The sequence below is a fragment of the Podarcis vaucheri genome (assembly GCF_965113315.1).
Source record: "Podarcis vaucheri genome assembly, chromosome: 3".
NCBI lineage: Eukaryota > Metazoa > Chordata > Lepidosauria > Squamata > Lacertidae > Podarcis > Podarcis vaucheri.
The window spans coordinates 81,552,818-81,570,779 of record NC_138761.1 but is presented as its reverse complement, the minus strand read 5'-3'; the positions used below and the strand labels follow the sequence as shown (position 1 = coordinate 81,570,779).

General features: G+C 38.4%; 1 protein-coding gene across 3 annotated transcripts in view; it reads right to left on the bottom strand.

Moving 5' to 3' along the window:
* The window catches only part of MAP3K7 (mitogen-activated protein kinase kinase kinase 7), a 46,480-nt gene that overhangs the window by 16,102 nt on the left and 12,416 nt on the right, over nucleotides 1–17,962 (bottom strand). The window contains exons 9-14 of one of the 3 annotated variants that reach the window (XM_082216848.1): nucleotides 15,760–15,841; nucleotides 14,411–14,562; nucleotides 13,812–13,971; nucleotides 10,224–10,304; nucleotides 4,032–4,099; nucleotides 1,433–1,547 (exon numbers count right to left, since the gene is read on the bottom strand). In XM_082216848.1, the coding sequence (XP_082072974.1) occupies nucleotides 1,433–1,547; nucleotides 4,032–4,099; nucleotides 10,224–10,304; nucleotides 13,812–13,971; nucleotides 14,411–14,562; nucleotides 15,760–15,841 (658 nt within the window). The remainder of the gene's footprint in view (nucleotides 1–1,432; nucleotides 1,548–4,031; nucleotides 4,100–10,223; nucleotides 10,305–13,811; nucleotides 13,972–14,410; nucleotides 14,563–15,759; nucleotides 15,842–17,962) is intronic. The other 2 variants (XM_082216850.1, XM_082216849.1) reach the window with 2 other exon arrangements.

The window sequence follows — 17,962 nt, the reverse complement described above, 5'->3', positions numbered from 1 at the left end:
TGTCTTCCCTCCCTCCCTCCCTCCCTCTTCCAACTTCAATAAAATACAGGTACAGGTAAACCCCATCTCACAGACTGCAATGGATCTCAAGACAAAGTGCATGCACACTGGTACCTTATATGAATGGCAATGCCCATCAGCATGGGGGGAGGATGACTCCCTCAAATATTTAATGGGGGGGGGGTGAAGGCACCTAGGCCTATAGGAGTTTGTTGCTTTGCCTAGGACAAGTGTGAGCTCCCCCCCCCTTCCTTCATCATCACTGTATTGGAGATAATACATTACTGACAGTTCCTTCATTCACGTGGTTATAAAGCACGGATCCACATGGATCCTCAGGATTTTTGCACTGGGTCACCCCAAATTCACCATCAGATCACATAGCATGTCCATGGCTACAGCTTGCACCAAAAAAAATCACGCACCCACTGTTGCCTGGGGCCGCAGTGGTGCAAAAACGTGGTTACAAAGCACAGATCCACATGGATCCTCAGGATCTTTGCATTGGGCTACCCCAAACTCATCGTCAGATCACATGTCTGTGGCCACAGCATGAACCACAAAAATCATACATCCACTGTTTTGTTTAGAATATTTTTTTTCTTGTTTTCCTCCTCTAAAAACTATGTGCGTGTTATGGTTGGGAGCGTGTTATAGAGCGAAAAATACGGTAATAATGCTAGAAGTACAGGTGGAAGACAGGAGTGCCTGGCGTGCTCTGGTACATGGGGTCACGAAGAGTTGGACACGACTAAATGACTAAACAACAACACAGATGGTAATTTACTTTGCTGAAGTCAATGTAGTTATTAACACTAGAAGCACTGGGAATAAACTTGGGGAGAGTCTGATGTAGGGTAACATTCACAATCAGTTAAGCCTGTCTTAAATGAAGGCATGCACATAAAAGATGTACAATTTGTTTTTATTATATGTTTTATGCTAAAAAGTAACTTACATACAGCATTGGAAGAACACATTGTGTAACAAAAATTGACACACAGCACAATGTCCGACAGTCCTGGCTCCAGGTTTTTGCACAAAAATTTAGCAGGTTCCTGTAAAATACAAATGATCACCCTCCCATGGCTCAGCACTACTGATGGAGAGCAAGCAAGTAAGCAGGTGACAGCAGCAGCTTTCTCTCCATCTATGATGCAGTTGAGTTTTTAGATGATGCTGTGGCCTTTGGCTAGTGCAATAAAGCTTCTGATTATGGTGCGGACACAAGAGGCCAAATAAGGAGCCGCAGTCACAGCCGCAGCAACACACTCACTTGCCCTATGGTAGATACCTAGCAGGGACTCACATTGATTTTGAACCTGAAGTTGATAAAGTTTAATACACACAAGCCTTGCGTGTAAATCACTATGCAAACACAATACTTCTCAAGAGCGAGCGTTGATACTTCCAAACCCAAACTGAACTTTACCTGTAGAGTCATCAGGTGTCCATGGAAGACTGCGAGCTGGCTTTTCAGACGTTGGTCCCGAGGTAGTGATCATTCTCACACTAGGACTAGATGATCTACTGTTGTTTCTGCTTTCCTGTAAGAAGACATTTTTTTTAAAAAAAAAAAAACCCCAAATTATTATCTTAAGCACGTTGCAATTTCAGAACAACACTGTTGAAAATCTGAAATTTCTTGATTGCTAGATCAGTTAATTTTCTTGAACATTTGAGAGGTTGGCTTCCCCTTGAAATAAGTCCACAAGTTTCGGGAGTCATTCTTCCATGATGTTTTTCTACATGTTTCATCAGCACTCATGGACTTTCTAGTGAAGGGAACAGGGGAATATACTGCTGTCAGAAAAGAGTAGAGCTAAAAAAGCAGCAATGCCTCTTCTCCAACCCACCCACTTGGTGCCAAAGGACATATTCTTCCTCCCACTGAAAATAGCCGGTGTGGCCTCCCATCCTCAGTTTAGACTGACACCATAATGCAGCAAAGGCTTAAAGTCCCCCTTTCCCCATGCCATGATACTGATGTGGTTTGCAGCTCCTGCTGACTATTTAACTTCAAGAACAAAGGAAAAAATAATTGCATACAAGGGCTATGGATGTTTAAGTTTGGCCCTCAGAAGTTGGGTTCTACCCTTTTAAAATATGGTGGGGTTTTTTTTTTGGGGGGGGGTGTTATTAGGCTGTTGTTTATATTTTGATTATATATTTGTGGTTTTATATTCTGATTTTGTTCTGTGAACCGCCCTGAGACCTCTGGGTATAGGGCAGTATATAAATTCAATTAACAACAACAACAACAACAACAGTATAACATAATGTAAATAAAAAGCAGGATCTATTGGGAAAATAAACAGCACTATTCATCAACCAAATAAACATGGAATGGTAGACTGGGTTAAGTGAAAGGATTCTTGGGACAAGATTGCATCAGACGCAATAACCCTGCTGAAAAATGCAAAATTACATGAACCGGCCGTAAAGGGCAACAAAGTTAGCAAGGACAAATTATTGTCATGGAAAACGAGGACTGTTGCCCAGCCTTTGGAATGTGTACACCTTTTACCTCTGCCCTGCTTCAGTCCAATCAAAACTTCTCTGTACATTTATGGATGGGCTTCTTAGAGCCCAAAGTAGGAAAGGTGCTAAGGTTATCAATGGCTACATTACACCTCTGCTACACTTCCAGGATCAGAACAAGCATGACTCTGAATACTGGTTACTGAGAAACCACAGCAGAAGATGGCTAGAGTGCTCATGTCCTGTTTGCAGGGTTGCCAGAGACATCTGGGTGGTCACTAATGGAAACAAGATGCAAGACTCGATAGACCTTTGGTCTAATCCAGTAGGGCCCTTCGTCTTATAATACATGCATAGGTAATGTGTGGGCATTAATGCCCAGACTGATGGTTGTTAAAAAATATACAGAGAATTTACTGAAGGACTAATGTTATTAAACACTTTGCACCAAGATTCTGGTTGGCTTGTGGTGGACTCCCATCTCAATGGGGAGGAAAGATTTAATCCCTGTTCTATGCTGATACAAATACAGGTGGAGCACAAGTATTAATTATGAAGGCCAGGATCACACGTTTCACAAAAAATTAAAATGAAAAGCACCTAGGCAGCACGCATGCTGCCATTACTAGTTTGACACTAACCATACATATTCCAAACAAATGAATCAATGTTACTCATGCTACTGACGTTTAAAGACTGTTCCCTGACATTCCATTAGCTCAGGTATAAAAATTAAAAAACACAAAACGTAAAACATTTCATTTCCCCCCTTCCAATGATTTCACTCTAAGCCACTAAGGACATAGTGATGAGATGATATGTCTTTGGTATGTGCATATGTACTCAGAAATGTCACCTCAAATGACAAGGTGAAACTATGGATAAGTCAGTAGTTGTATTTTCCCTAAACGCAAGTTTGAGAGCTTTCAAATTCACATCGGTTTTGAAAAGTTTTACAGTAAAGCAATGAAGCTGAAAAATTCTACGTTTTATAAATAAACGTTTGTGCAGAAATTGCTCTCAAATTTAGCCAAATATCAAGTAATATAGTTTTTTTAAAAATTAACAGCATCATATGCATAGTCAACAGTAAACATTTTCAATGGGTAGTGTTAACAGAACTTGCAATCTTTTTAGGCATGTTGGGCGTTTTTCGCTTGGAACCAATTCCTACTAAGTACAATGCCATTTTCTTACCTGGAATAATACATAGGGATATAGGCTTGTTATACCATTACTAAGTCTTACCAAAAGGCAAGCAAATATACTTTAGACTGTAGCAAAGGACAGACAATATTGTGAAACTCTTCTTGCCAGTTTAAGCATCTTTAACGCAGTACATAGCTATGGTAGAGGTTCTTCAAAGCTGTACATTGCACTTTCACAATTCTAGTGCTCTTCAGGTATTTTATAATCTTAATTTGGTGGTTTCAATTTGAAAAGAGTTGCTCACCCACATAAACATTTTTTTTAAAAAAGTAAAATAAAATAATATTAGACAATCATTTAATGAACCAACTATGATCTTCAAGGAAAAAAAAGTTTTTTACCTGGTTGGAATCTGTTCCAGCAACACTAAGGTCTTGAATAGATCTGCGCCTCTGTTGTCCGTTGCCTGCTGATGAGAGAAAAAAAAAAAAAAGGAGCTGAAATGCACTCAAACAAAATAAGGGTGCGACTGTTGCAGAAAGAGCTCGGAATTTGTACAGATCCAGCGAGAGGGAGAGAAAGAGTGTGTTTGTATACGGAGAGGAGTGGGGGAGAGCAGAAAGACAGCTGCAAAGTTTTAAGAAGAAAAAAAAAACACACCCTGCACACTGGCGTGTCAACAGAAAGCATATCCTAATACAATAACCACTCCTATCCCATGAATAGCTTCTGCACTTTCCTTCACCATCTTCTGTCACATGTGCTTTAACAGGCTTAGTGCTTGGGGGGCTGGCACTGATGACGACATCTATTTCAAGGAGGTTACGTTATGGGGATTTCTAGAGCACGGCTACTACGATAAGATGCTGCCAGTTTTCTCACTTCTTTGGATTAGTAAGCAAAATGAGTAATCAGCAGTACTGACCTGCAAATCATAATTTTGCTCTCTCTCACAGGAAAGGCCAACCCAATTTCTATTCCAGTTATAATGCTCCTGTTTAGTTGCCGAGAATCAAATTATACTTATTTGTCCCATTCTTGAAAAAGTAGCCTGCATATATATATATATATATATATATATATATATATATATATAAAATTTTGCACCTATTACAGACCTGAATGCCACCAGTTTTTTTTAACAAAAAAATTAATGGCTATATGCAATATATATACACATTGTTAAAATCTGCAAGCCAATAAAATAACAAAAGATCACAATTTTTGGGTATGCAGCATTTCCGCTAGCATTTTGCTCTTCTAATGATCATTGTTTATGCTGCTTCTGGGATGAGAGATCAGTTGTCCAAAGGAAACACCAACACACTGAAATTAACAGCTGACACAATACTTAGGATTCTTCAGTCTTTGAAGGTTACATTACATAACATTTTTGTTTTAGAAAAACACAGACCAGCAGTAACGCAAGCAACCACTCCAACAATGAGAAGCACATGCATACAGCGTCCTTCAATTGATCATTCTGTTTTACAACATGCAGTTTGGTTTTATACGAGGCCTCAAGGTTGATTAAAGTGACCTAGGAACTTATTTCCAGTTTGAATATAAATGGGATAAAAAGGAAGAGAACAACCCAGTTTTCTGAATACTGTCTTGCTTAACATCTTGGGTTTCCCTTGAGTTACACACCACCAAAAGGACAGCTTCTTACCCATTTCTCCCAAAGGATTTTGATTTAACAAGTTATTTTAAAAAATACAGAAAGGGAATCAGATACTTTATAAGTTTTTAGAACTTTAGAGCAAATTGAGATGGGATAATGCTCTCAGCCTTGATGCTGATATTGTGAGCAGCAAAGCGGTTCAGAATTTCTGCGCCACTTCTGAAAATATCAATTACAGAGTACTGACACACACAAGTGCTTGACTTCCAGGTCAACTACACAAACTTCCCAAGAACTGCCTAAGTGGTCCGTGATATGCTCCTTAAAAAGCATTCAGCAGCTTGTCATTAAGAAAATGATCATTAGGAGTTTACATTGGGAAGCACAACTTGTGATGTTTTTTAAAAAAGCAGTTACTCATTAACAGATTTATGCAGTTGGTCACAGACTCTAGCAACTTAGCATGGACCTCAAGATGATCCACTCATGACTGATGTAACAATTATGTCCACATTTCATTCAACAGCTCTGTTCTAAAATTAGCTTAACTGAAATAAACTTGTAAAAAATATCTGGAATTCCCATTCTCCTTTCAGATTAGCAACATTTGTGAATCTAAAGAACCCAGCACATGTGCTGCTGAAACATTATATCATGGCCACCAAAAAGTTAAAATAATCAGGGTGGGGTAGAATTAAAAATGCCTTTATATATTTATATTCAAGAAGGTTGTGCTCTGTAGCACTGATGACACCAAACTGCTTTAAATGAGAAACCTCCAGATTAGCAGCATGAGATTTAAAGCAAGCTGTTAGGCTAAGGCATTTTCATTGCAGTTAACTAGTACTGGCATAGGGCAAGCAGCTCAAGCACAGCCAAACAAACAGGAAATCGATAAATACTTGTTGCTCCTGGATCAATATCAGCTTAGGGGTCCAGCCATAAAAACACAAGCTTCCAGCACGGAAATCTGTTATCTCCGGTTATAAACACTACCCTTGAACACAAGTCAGAAACTTCAACTGGTCCAAAATGCAGCAGCCAGATAATATGCCTTTAGAATGCATATAACCCATTCTAAAACAGCCACATTGGTTGCCAGTTCATTTCACGGTGCTCACATTACTGTTTAAAACCCCTCAAATGATTAGGCCCCAAATATTTGACAGACCGCCTCCTTTCCTATAGACCCTCTTGGCTCTTGGGTATTAAACTAAACAGGTCTTAGTATTTCTGCCACCGTCAGAAGTCCTGTGGTGCCCCCAGGAGAGCATTTTCTGTGGCACCCAAAGTATGTCTGCCACCTTCACTATACAGCTTTTAGTGAATGCTGAAAAGGCACCTCTTTACATTGGCCTTTAACACCCGAGATGCGTGTTTCAGGACTCCTGTGACTGCAATTTGTTTTAAGTGTTTTTAATACTGAATTTTAAATTGTTGTAAACCACACTGCTGGTGAAGAACAGGCAGTAAATTTAATAAATATTACTACTACTATTTTTTAGAAGTAAGCATCTTACTCTTTACGAACTGAAAACAATGCTGTTAAAATTCAAGAGAATATCCTACTGCAAGGAGTGCCATTCAAGTGATTACGTAATTTGGGGGTAAAAGGTAAAGAGAAGCCTCTGAAAAGAACCATAACCCTAAATTTTAATGATAGGTAAACAAATTTTGGGTGGGGAGATATGTGTACTGACCACCAATCAATACATGTGTTTAGTAACATTTCTTTACTTTAAATTCTGGTTCAAATCCTTCCCTTGAGAAGGGTTATAGATACTGTAGAATCTGTCACTCTAGCTGTTTTGGTTGAGGGATTGTGGCAAAGGATACATTGAACAGTATACAGAAGCATGAGTAAATTAAAAGGGCTTAAATCAGGGTTATCAATGAGGCCTGCCAGTACCTCCTATGGTGCCTGCAACAGGTCTCAGTAAATGTCCCATCAAAAATCTGGAAAGAATGAGAATAAATGTCATTTTTGTCCTGTTGCTGTTTGCACTATTTTGGCCTCTCCTAAATGGAATATGTCTCCTGAAACATGACCACACTTCACGCTCACCCTTCTGTTCTGAGCAGAAAATAGGTGCAACTATGGCAATGGCTTATTATCTTAGAGAGAGGGGTCTGCACCATTTTGTGGTCCTGCTCTTTTAGATATGGCAGCCATTTTGTGCTATGCCCCCCCCCGGCAGCCATTTTATGACTGGCACTCATGGCACTGCCTCCAAATAACAAATGTGCCCCAAAAGATTAACAATCCCTGCTTTTAATTATATTACAATCTCACAACTGTAACTTGCTAATGAACTAGCTAGCTAGAACCCCTAGCTATCAAGTAGAATACTTGCATATTTTGTTAGCTCTGCATTTTAAGTGAATTGGATTTGCGCTTCCTGGATTTGTGGAATGGAATGCATTAACCCTTTGTTTTTCACAAATCTTGACTCAAAATAAATTCCAAAATTCATACAAATAATGTGCACCTTGTGAAGAAATGTTTTAAAAAATGCATATTTTGGTGCAGTTTAAAACAAACTTGGACTCTGGAAATGAGATACATGAAATAATATTGTGAAACTGGCACAACCAGAAATAGATTGATCTGAGCCAACAGTGAATCCCAAAGTAAAAAACACAGGAAATATGTAAAAAATAATAATGCAAATGTCATCCTGTGCAAAACATTTATGAATAAATGTTTGGCATGCCAATTTTCCTCATAAACATATATGAAAAACAGGTTCAATGAAAATACTGTATTTCATTCATCTGAAAATGTGATCTCCATGCCTACAAAAGTTTATGACTGAATTCATTTGTTACTGTTGTTCCAGAAACACTTGGATTGCTGAGAATGTAATGAAGAAGTTCCTAGCCACTTGTCACCAGAGATTCCTTATCACTTGGGCAAGAGCAGAGGTGTTGGCCTTTGTTTCCAGGCCAAGTTCTAGGCTATGCATTGCATCTTGACTATTTAGAATTCCTTTCAAAGCTTTCTTTGCTATGTCCTAAGACATCACATAACATTGTATTCATTTTTTAACTCAGGGTGTAATAGAACTTTTGTAAATATTTGGTACATGAAACTCGCTAAGCTATTTAGCTAGGAATGACTACTATATGAAGGTCATTTGTTAAGAATGTTTTGATTGTCATTTTGTTTCTGTATATTTGTCAATCTTACATAGAGCATTCATTACGCAACAGGCGTCATTCCTATTCAATTATAAAGTTGACAAAAATAGACTTGGACCCTAAAATAAATCAAGAAGTTCACAGAGAATGCTTCCTGTCCCCTCCTTTCCAGCACTGCACTCTGTATAAGATTCTTATTGCTAACACTTCCCTGTACTGTCACATGATTTGAATAAGATCTATAAAACCAACACAGATACTTGATGGGGAATGTCACTCTACCACAGGAGGTAACTCATACATGTGGTAGCATTTTCTGCGATAAAAAGCTTTTGCTATCAAGTAAAAACAGCTGTCATGAGATTTATGACAATCTGTCCTTACAACCAAAAATTATGCTGCTTGAATTTGCAGAAAGAGAGAGAGAGAGAGAGAGAAAGAAAGAAAGAAAGAAATGGCTTGGATCCCAAGGTTGCAGAAGGAGACATTTCCATCCTTCCCAGAAGCCCGCTAAAAGTCTCTCCCAAAGCTAAGGTGAGGTGCAGGGCAGTGGGGTGGGAGAAGGAACTGCAATTTTTTTAAAAAATGAGCGCAGGTAACTTCTGTGGGAGAGGCATGCATCCAGTTTTGAACTGCTCCTTGCTTCATAGCTCACCCCATTCAGAAGGGCCCACCAAACTTTCAGATGTCTGGGGGAATACAGGAAAGTGCTCTTTTGCCAATCCCTTTCTCTGAGCACTTATTATGATCCAATACATTGTTTTAAATTACTTATGACTGGAAACTTAATTATTATGGCAAACTTAATTATAACTAAAGATGAGACTGTTCCAAAGTATGAAGAAAGGATATAGTGTTTTGAGGAGATCAACTTAAAAACACCCCAAGTGAAAATGTTAAATTGAGAGAAGGAAGTCACAGTAACAAGACATCTGTGACAGAATAGCAACTGTTTGGAGAAGAAAATATATTAATGTACATGTGTACCAGTGTTTTTCAATAACAAGTGTGTCTTTTTCTGAAATCTGACTGTATCCATCAACCAGTGGACCATTCAGAGCAGATTTGGTGCGGATGAGAAAGAGAAGAGGCGGGATGAGGAGAGGAAGGAGAAGTCTCTTTGCACAACACTGGATCTTGCCCTACATTTTTATTGATTTTAAATATTGATTTTAAGTCATTTATTTACCACATGGCCTTCCATATATTCCCTTTATGTATTAATAGTAATTAGTAAAAATTAAAACTAACAAAATATAGTTGTAACAAATGCATTTATATCTCAGGCTACATTTAGTCAGTCTTAATAGATATTGCATACTTTCTTAAAACCTGTTATTTTAACCATATCTGTTGCACTGGCATAAACCATATACATGGGTTTAAATAACCATTTAATTATTACTATAGCCAAAACTGGTCTGATATAATTTTGATAATGTAGTTGTTATTTAATCATTCAAAATGATTAACCTTTCTAAGTAAGAGGTTTTTTATGAAGAGAACTATTTGGATTTGAAAGACAACACTGGTATGTTGACATAATTCAGGAAAATTTATCCTGAGAGTCATATTAATAATTCATTTTTTAAAAATCAAGTTCTTTCTACACTGAGAATTTGAACAAATTCACCTGTTATTATTATTATTTTTTACTAGTTCAAAGAATTGTGTTAATTTGCAATGGGAGCAAAAGCCTTCTTTTTCTCATGCATCTTTAGCATGTAGTGCCAGCTTGTTAATTCATTAACAGGAGCAAGAAGTATTTAAAGAACTGATCATTATTCCAGCATCCAAGTCAATGGCCCACTTTGCCGGTATGTGATACCTGGTTTGATGATCTCTGGGACATCCAGAATGTTGCCAAATGAAGCAGTTTTACGATGGCCTCGTTTAGGTTTGGAAAAGGCTGAAAAAACACATACACACATACAATACACATGCAAACGACTACAATTTTAACACAAATCATTCAGACTAAAACTGCACCTTTTACTCAACTTGGTTAAACTGGAGACCATGCAAAAAAAGGTCATGCAGAATGGTCTGCACAGCTTTCCATTCATGCTCAAAACTGTAAAGCATTTGTTAAGGGCAACAAACATAAGTACGGTCAACAACGTAACACAGCACTTTATTAGTTATAGTTAGAAAGACAAAATCCAAACAAACAAAGCGAGATGGTAAAGGAGACAGGGAAAACCAAAGTCTGGTCACAAAATAAACTAAACTGTCCACCGGCTCCACTTCACTAATATACTAATAAGATGTCTGCCACATGTGGCAGTCAGTCCAAATATTTTCTAAAAAGTGTTCCTCTCAAAAGATTTTAGTGAAAACGCCTATACGTTTTCAAGAAAGCTTTTTTGATTTACGTGCACTAACATTGCCAGATTATTCCCTGCCACCCACTTTTCAGCTGGAAACTGACTGGAACTGCCATTTTGAAGGGGAGTCAGAATCAGCAACCTCCATAATATTAAACACAAATGAAAGATTAAAATGATGGAATATAAGTATTTTCTGGAAGTGAAATGTGTAATGGAAAGCTTTGGAATTAAATACAGCTGTTAATGCTACCAGTAACATAAAGAAGGGTGGTGACAGTGGTGGTATAATGGCCCAACGAGTTAAGTTAAAAGCTCCTTATTAAGAACAAATAACAGGTCTGGGAATGCTGTTCTATAAAAATCTTATGAATACGGTGGATGAGAATCTAGCAATATTTAGTGCCTTCACCAAGCCCTGTATACCATTGGGTTCGTTGATATGTATGTATTGTATGGTACTTCTAAGTTGGGGTAAATTTGTTTTACAGTATTGTATTCTATTCTATTTCTAAGATGTAACATGCCCTGGGACCTTATGGAAAAGAGTGGGCCACAAACATAGATAAATAACAGTAATATTGCCAGCTCCAAATATAGATTACTTCTGGACTAGAATGCAGAACTGCGGGTATAGGGCAGTATATACTACTACCACCACCACTAATAATAATAATAATAGGATGAACATAGCAGATCTGACCATGGGCAACATTCCCTGTAGTTAAAAGATTTAAATTCTGTTGCTTTAGCCAATTGCTTGCATTAAGAGCATATAAGCAGGAGTTGTTGCTCTCATTGGTTTTCTAATAGAGGCCACACATCAATCTTTAAAACATTCATTTTATTCTAGGCACCATAACTTCTGATTTAGACAGTCATGGAATTGGAGCATTCTGCTCCACCACATTTACATAAACATAATTAGATGATCTCCATTTTGAAGTTTCTCCTGGAATTATATGTTATTGATTTGGGTACTTGACATTTTCAAATTAGCCTTCTTTAAATCAAAAGGATACCCAGATCAAAATCTAAGAACAAAGAATTGCCTCTCAGTTTTCTCTACTGCTCCATTGAAGTCAGGAATTCTAGTATAAAAACTAATGACAAACCAGTATCAGTTCCAGTGTGTATATTGGTTTTATGTCTTCTAATGAAGTGAGTGTGTAGTCAAAATGTAATTCAAAAACACAATCCTACGCATGTCTACTCATTGAATTTATGTGTATGAATGTTCAATGGGACTTTCTCTTCGTTAATTTTGTACAGGAATGCAACTGTAGCCATTACAAGGACATATAAAATGTTGAACTATTACTGACAGAAGAGAACCTACAATCTCAAAGGCTGGGATTTAGTCATCCCATTTGCCTGTTGAAAACTTTGCTTCATCGTTGTTTGGCCAATATCTCACCAGAAGTAAGCAACAGAAAGGTTGATTGAGAAAATAAAAATGTCTGTTTAGTAAGGGCACATTAACAGGTTCAGAATACCAATAATTTTCCATAGTACAAAAACCCCATCTTTAATATAAAGGTAAAGGTACCCCTGCCCGTACTCTTGCCAGACTCTAGGGTTGTGCGCTCATCTCACTCTAGAGGCCGGGAGCCAGCGCTGTCCGCAGACACTTCCAGGTCACGTGGCCAGCGTGACAAGCTGCATCTGGCGAGCCAGCGGAGCACACGGAACGCCGTATACCTTCCCGCTATTAAGCGGTCCCTATTTATCTACTTGCACCCGGGGATGCTTTCGAACTGCTAGGTTGGCAGGCGCTGGGACCGAGCAACGGGGGCGCACCCCGCTGCGGGGATTCGAACCGCCGACCATGCGATTGGCAAGTCCTAGGCGCTGAGGTTTTTACCCACAGCTCCACCCGTGTCCCCTATCTTTAATATACAAATAGATTAAACAACATTGTTTTAGTTATGTCAATCCCAATTAAGCTGTGGTTGCCTTTTAGAATAAATTATGGTATTATAATTAGCGACATAGTACATTTTAGGTACTCCACTAATTTACTAAAAAACCGAAATGGAAGCTTTATTTAGATCCTTTCAGACCTCAAGCCAGGGTAGAAAAAAGTGGGTGCTCTGGCCCCATTTAGGCACCTCCCTCTGCACAACACAAGATTAACGCTGTCAAATACTCCAGACATGCTCTCTGCCTCAGCTTTGATCATACCAAATATTTGAGGGGCTCCTTGAGAAGGTTCACTTGGAAGCCCCTGGCAACTCTGATCTATTGGGAGCAGCTGGGAGAAAGGCCCTGAAACAAAGTCTGGACACGCACTTTGCCTTTGTTCCCATGCTCTGAGACAGCAGCTTCTGCCTTCCAACCATTTCAGGATGATGAGCAGACATGCAATTTTCTGTTCTGTTTATGAATTCTGTGCATTCTGGCCATTGAGGCATCCTTTAAATCACAGACTTGTATTCAGAGTTCATTATAAAAGGCCATACACAACACTTTTTAGTTACGATATAGTAAAGAGTAACTAGAATTCTCTACAAAAGATCACCGTATTTTAATTTAATGATAGCTACCTTACGTATGCACCAGTTTCCTCTTACATGTGGAGAATTCCAGTTTTTCAATTAAACCAGCTGTTCTTAAAATGCAGAAAATATTTGAATTCCAGGCAAATGAAAACATTCAGTCCTAAAGGGAACTGCATAGATTTAGAAAAATAAAGTGACCAACTTTAATAGTCATGGACATACCCAGAGAAGGCAAAAATAATTGCATATATACCTCACTCATCTTCTTGCAACCCAAGTGCCCTTAACTGAGAGTCAGACTGCACCCAGCATAACCCGTTTCAATGGCGAAGGATGGGGGGCGGGCGTGTAGAATTAAACAGCATCACAAATGTGCACAGCTGACAAAATGATCCTTCTCTCCTGCAGTCCTCAGGGAGATACATCTTGTGCCAGCAAGCTCCACTGGTGCAAGGTTCATCCACCTGATTGTGGATGATTTTCTCCTCCTACAATGCAGCTCTCTCTGTTCATTTTGGTCCTATAGCCCCTGGTAGAACTTATTGATCTCAGTCCCATTTGCCTAGCTGTTTAGTAAGATTCTTTTACCTGTGGTAGCAGCAATTCTTGCTTCAATTTCAGACATATCAGCACTCATTCGTTTGCTTTCTCCCGAAACAAGGGTTGACTGCGGTCGCCCACGAACTTCTGACAAGCTCTCGACACTGCTACCGCGAGATGGAGGTAAGCTCAAACGGCCAGGCTCTCCCTGCAGAAAACGAAACACTTTGCAATGATTCAAAAACTAATTGCAGAAATGGGTGAACAAATAAAGTTTGCATGAATACTACATCTGCAGCCGCCATTTTCATTTAGTTCTTAAGATGATAGGCAAGCCCACAATAGCCACTCTCAGAAGAAGAGTAGGCAGTAGGTTTATGCTTCTGTTAAGGTATAAACATATGTTTAAGGCATGGAACTTATTTTTTATTCTCTGCAAACCTGGATCTCCATAACAAAACTAGTAGTAGTTAGATTTGATAAATGTCTTTAAATCTTGTGTATTTTTTTGTCACAAACTCTGAATATGTACTTATTGTCAGAGTTTTAAAATAATTTAATATGTATTTTTCAAGCAGTAATGGTTAGGGAGATCACATTATTTCGATTTAAAGTTTCCTTAATGACTATTATTTCTATGTTCTTACCGACTGCTTTGCTGAATTTTTCATCTGCTGGGCCAGTTTTGACTCCAAGCGTTTAATAGTGTCATTGGTAGCAGTTCCTGGAAAGTCATTTGGTTCCATGTTGGCATCACTCTTGTTACTAGTATTTGTGGAAGTCATATCCATGAAGGAACCTATACATTTTAGAAGTATGTTACTTTACTTGAGAAGTCGCTCATGACTACAAAGCTACAGTTTTAAATATTGGTTGTATTCTATTTCTTATTTTTAGATTATTATTTTTTTTAAAAACCCAACTAGACTGAATAACTACAGCCTTAACATATCTGTTAGAGTTACAGATTTATCCCAGTATGTGAAAATCAAATTCATCCTCCCAACACAACAAATCACTAGTACTAAAGGCATTTTGTTTGGAAACATGACAGGCAGTGGTGGTAATGGATACCAGTTCTGCTGACATAAATCCTTCTTTAGAAGGCTTAGGTGTTTCAGCTAAACTCTGGTTTCAGAATAGAATGATCCTGCATATCTTTTAAATATGGACTGCAAAGTTGTTATCTTGTTTATTTCTTTCTGTGAGTATATGAGATGGATAGCACTAAATCTGAACATAAAACTAGCTTCCAGGTAATTTCTCCACATATGAGTTAAGGCATTTCACAGTAACTTTGTGTGAAAAGGATTCCTTAGTCTGTTGAAATCATTGTACTGTCAATCAGCTACAAGAAAGAATATCTTACACTCTGCAGCACTGTTTATCTACAGACTTACTGTATGTAAGGCATTTGAGGCATAAACATGTATGCTTGAAATATTTAAGGCATAAGAAGCAGAACTAACTCTCTGTGGGGAAGGGTTGTATCTCAGTGGCAGAGCAGAGGCTCTGTGGTCTTTCTAGGCAGGGTTGGGAAAGACTACTGTCTGGAATTCTGCTTTCTGACAATCAAGAAAACACTGAGCAAAGAACTGACTCAGTATAAGAGAGCTTCCTGTTCCTATGCTGTCTGCGGGTTACAGCCCATATTAAGAAAATATTAAACACAATGGTTGTTTCATGGTGCCTGAAAAAAACATCTGAAACAGTATGTAGGTGAGTCTTACCATGACAGCTTAGTACAATGCTACAAAAGAAAAAAGGTTGCTTGTTTCTAGAGTTATAACAAATACTGCTGCGCCAATATGACATCTTTTGCTGTGTTAGCATTAGAATAGAAACTGTAAATTGGGAACTCATACTAGTGCAGTGGTTCTGGGCTATGCCTATACTATTCATCTGCTGACACAATGAGCAGTAGGACATTGTGCATGTTTTTAATTCTACATAGTCTTAATTAATAATCAACTACTTATGCATATAATCTACTTACCTGTACTAGTGGCAGAGTTGCTTTGGCCTTCATCAGAATACTGACAAGGGTATTGTAGGGGTTCCTCTGCTCCTGGAAAGTACTGCAAAGACGTAAAGGAGGAAAAGCTCAATGATCGACAAATTCATTTTGTCTCCTGGCTCACTGGACAGAACATGAAACAGGAAAAATCAATACTGTATATATTGTTTTAGTAAACTCCCTAAGATCTTCAACTTGATTCTCAAAATGTGTGGTTTGATGTTTGGTATAAAGCCAGTTTATTCTTTAACTAAAAAGTCATGACAACATAAAAATGTCAAACAGACATAAGTACAAGGAGAGATGTAGCATGATTCATATGTATGCTGCTATCAGGCAAAAGACAACACTCAGCTAACATTATTTTTAAAAGATGTATGCAGTCTTTCTACTGTGATAAATGGCAACATTTGTTTAATAGCATCAGTCAAAATATACTGAAACATTACTCACTAGACAAGCCTGATGTTCAGTAATGAAAGGCAGTATTCATTTTGCAAAGTTGACTCCAGTTATAATAAGATTGCTGTGATTAGGTTGTAAGGCTGAAACTGTTGCAGGTAGTCGAAAGAAGATTCCTAGGTGAAATGCTATGGGAATCTGTCCTGGAAAATCTCAGACTTCAAAGCTCCCCACTTTTCTCTTTTCACCTGACATGAGGATCTTCAGTATCTGCTTTTAAGCAAACCAGAGTTCCTTGCTATGACCAAACTTGCAGGAACTGTGGTTAGTTTAAACATGATTTATATTCAAAAGTAAGGCTCAAACCATAATTTTAATAAACTATAGTTTGGGCATAACAATGAAGTGGGGGTGTTTAAAATTCGATACTTCTGATCTCCTCCTTGCAGCTATGACAGAGTGGAAAGGTGAGGAGGAGTACCTGATAGTGAGACTTGTTCTGAAAGTGCTAAACAGTAATTTAGCATGAAGTGCAAACTGGGCCTGAATGGAATATTTTACAATGTATTTCTGTGGGTAGGGAAGCAGTAAGAAAAAGTCTCAAATAGAGTAAAAAATATAGTCTGCTGTTTATCTTTGCTTCAGGGTGTTCAAAGCAGAAGAGAATTATTCCTCCGGAAAAAAACACCCAACATTCTACTAACAAAATTAAGCTAACCTCAATCATAAGATATCAGTCAAATAAAAAATTAAAGAAGGAATGGAAATGTTTCGAAGATTGTATGTTAAAATATTGTTCTAAGAAATATGTGCTAATATGCCTAGAATAAAAATGTAAAGTATATCTATGATTTGGAAAAAAGAAGAGATAAAAGAAATACAAAGAATGATACATTTGGATAATGCAAAGATAAAGGTGGAAACAAAGATTCAAAGAAGTCGAATTGTGGCGGAGGGAAGCTGGGGGGAGTATTATATGGTAAGTATGTAGTATTTGCTTTCAATATTTTTGTATTGTATTCTATTTAATTATTTTTCTTTTTTGCTGTTGTTAGCTTTTCTGTACTACTTATTTAAACAAAATAAACTATATATATATATATATATATATATATATATATATATATATATATGCAGGTTTTGGTGTCTTCGGGTGTCTTCCCGTGTAAGAGTCGGGGTGTCTGTGCGACGTTTCGACGAGGTCTCACTCGTCATCTTCAGGCTGGTGCTTTCGGCTTCTTGTTACTGGAACAGAGCAGAGTCTGGTGTTTGAGTTCCTATAAATACTGTTGAGGGGTGTGGTGTATAGCCTCCAACGTTCCAAATTGCTCTTTAACATGGAACATCACCACAAGAGAATAATCATGGAAGCCATCGAGATAGAGAAACACCCTCACAACATGAACAAGCGTGACGACACGTCCCGCCTGCCAGACATCTGGAAATTAGCCCTCCCCACAAAAACCGACACCAGAACCAGAGGCACACAGAACGCCGTCACCAATCAACCACACCAGACCCAAACCCAGACCCTCTCCACAGACATATTACAGACTCCATCCAGTAGCCAAACTATAGTGGCACCTCCGGATGCTGCACCCCCCTGCAATCCCTACACAGATCTGGCTGGCACAAGGCACAAAACCATAGCTCGCCCCTATACACGAAGCCAAGCCAGAGCACAACTAAATGCAGCACAGCCATCTTCTCAGAAAAACTCTTCACAAGCTCAAGAGGTCAAGACACGAAAGCTTTAGCAACTAATCTACACTTAATGACC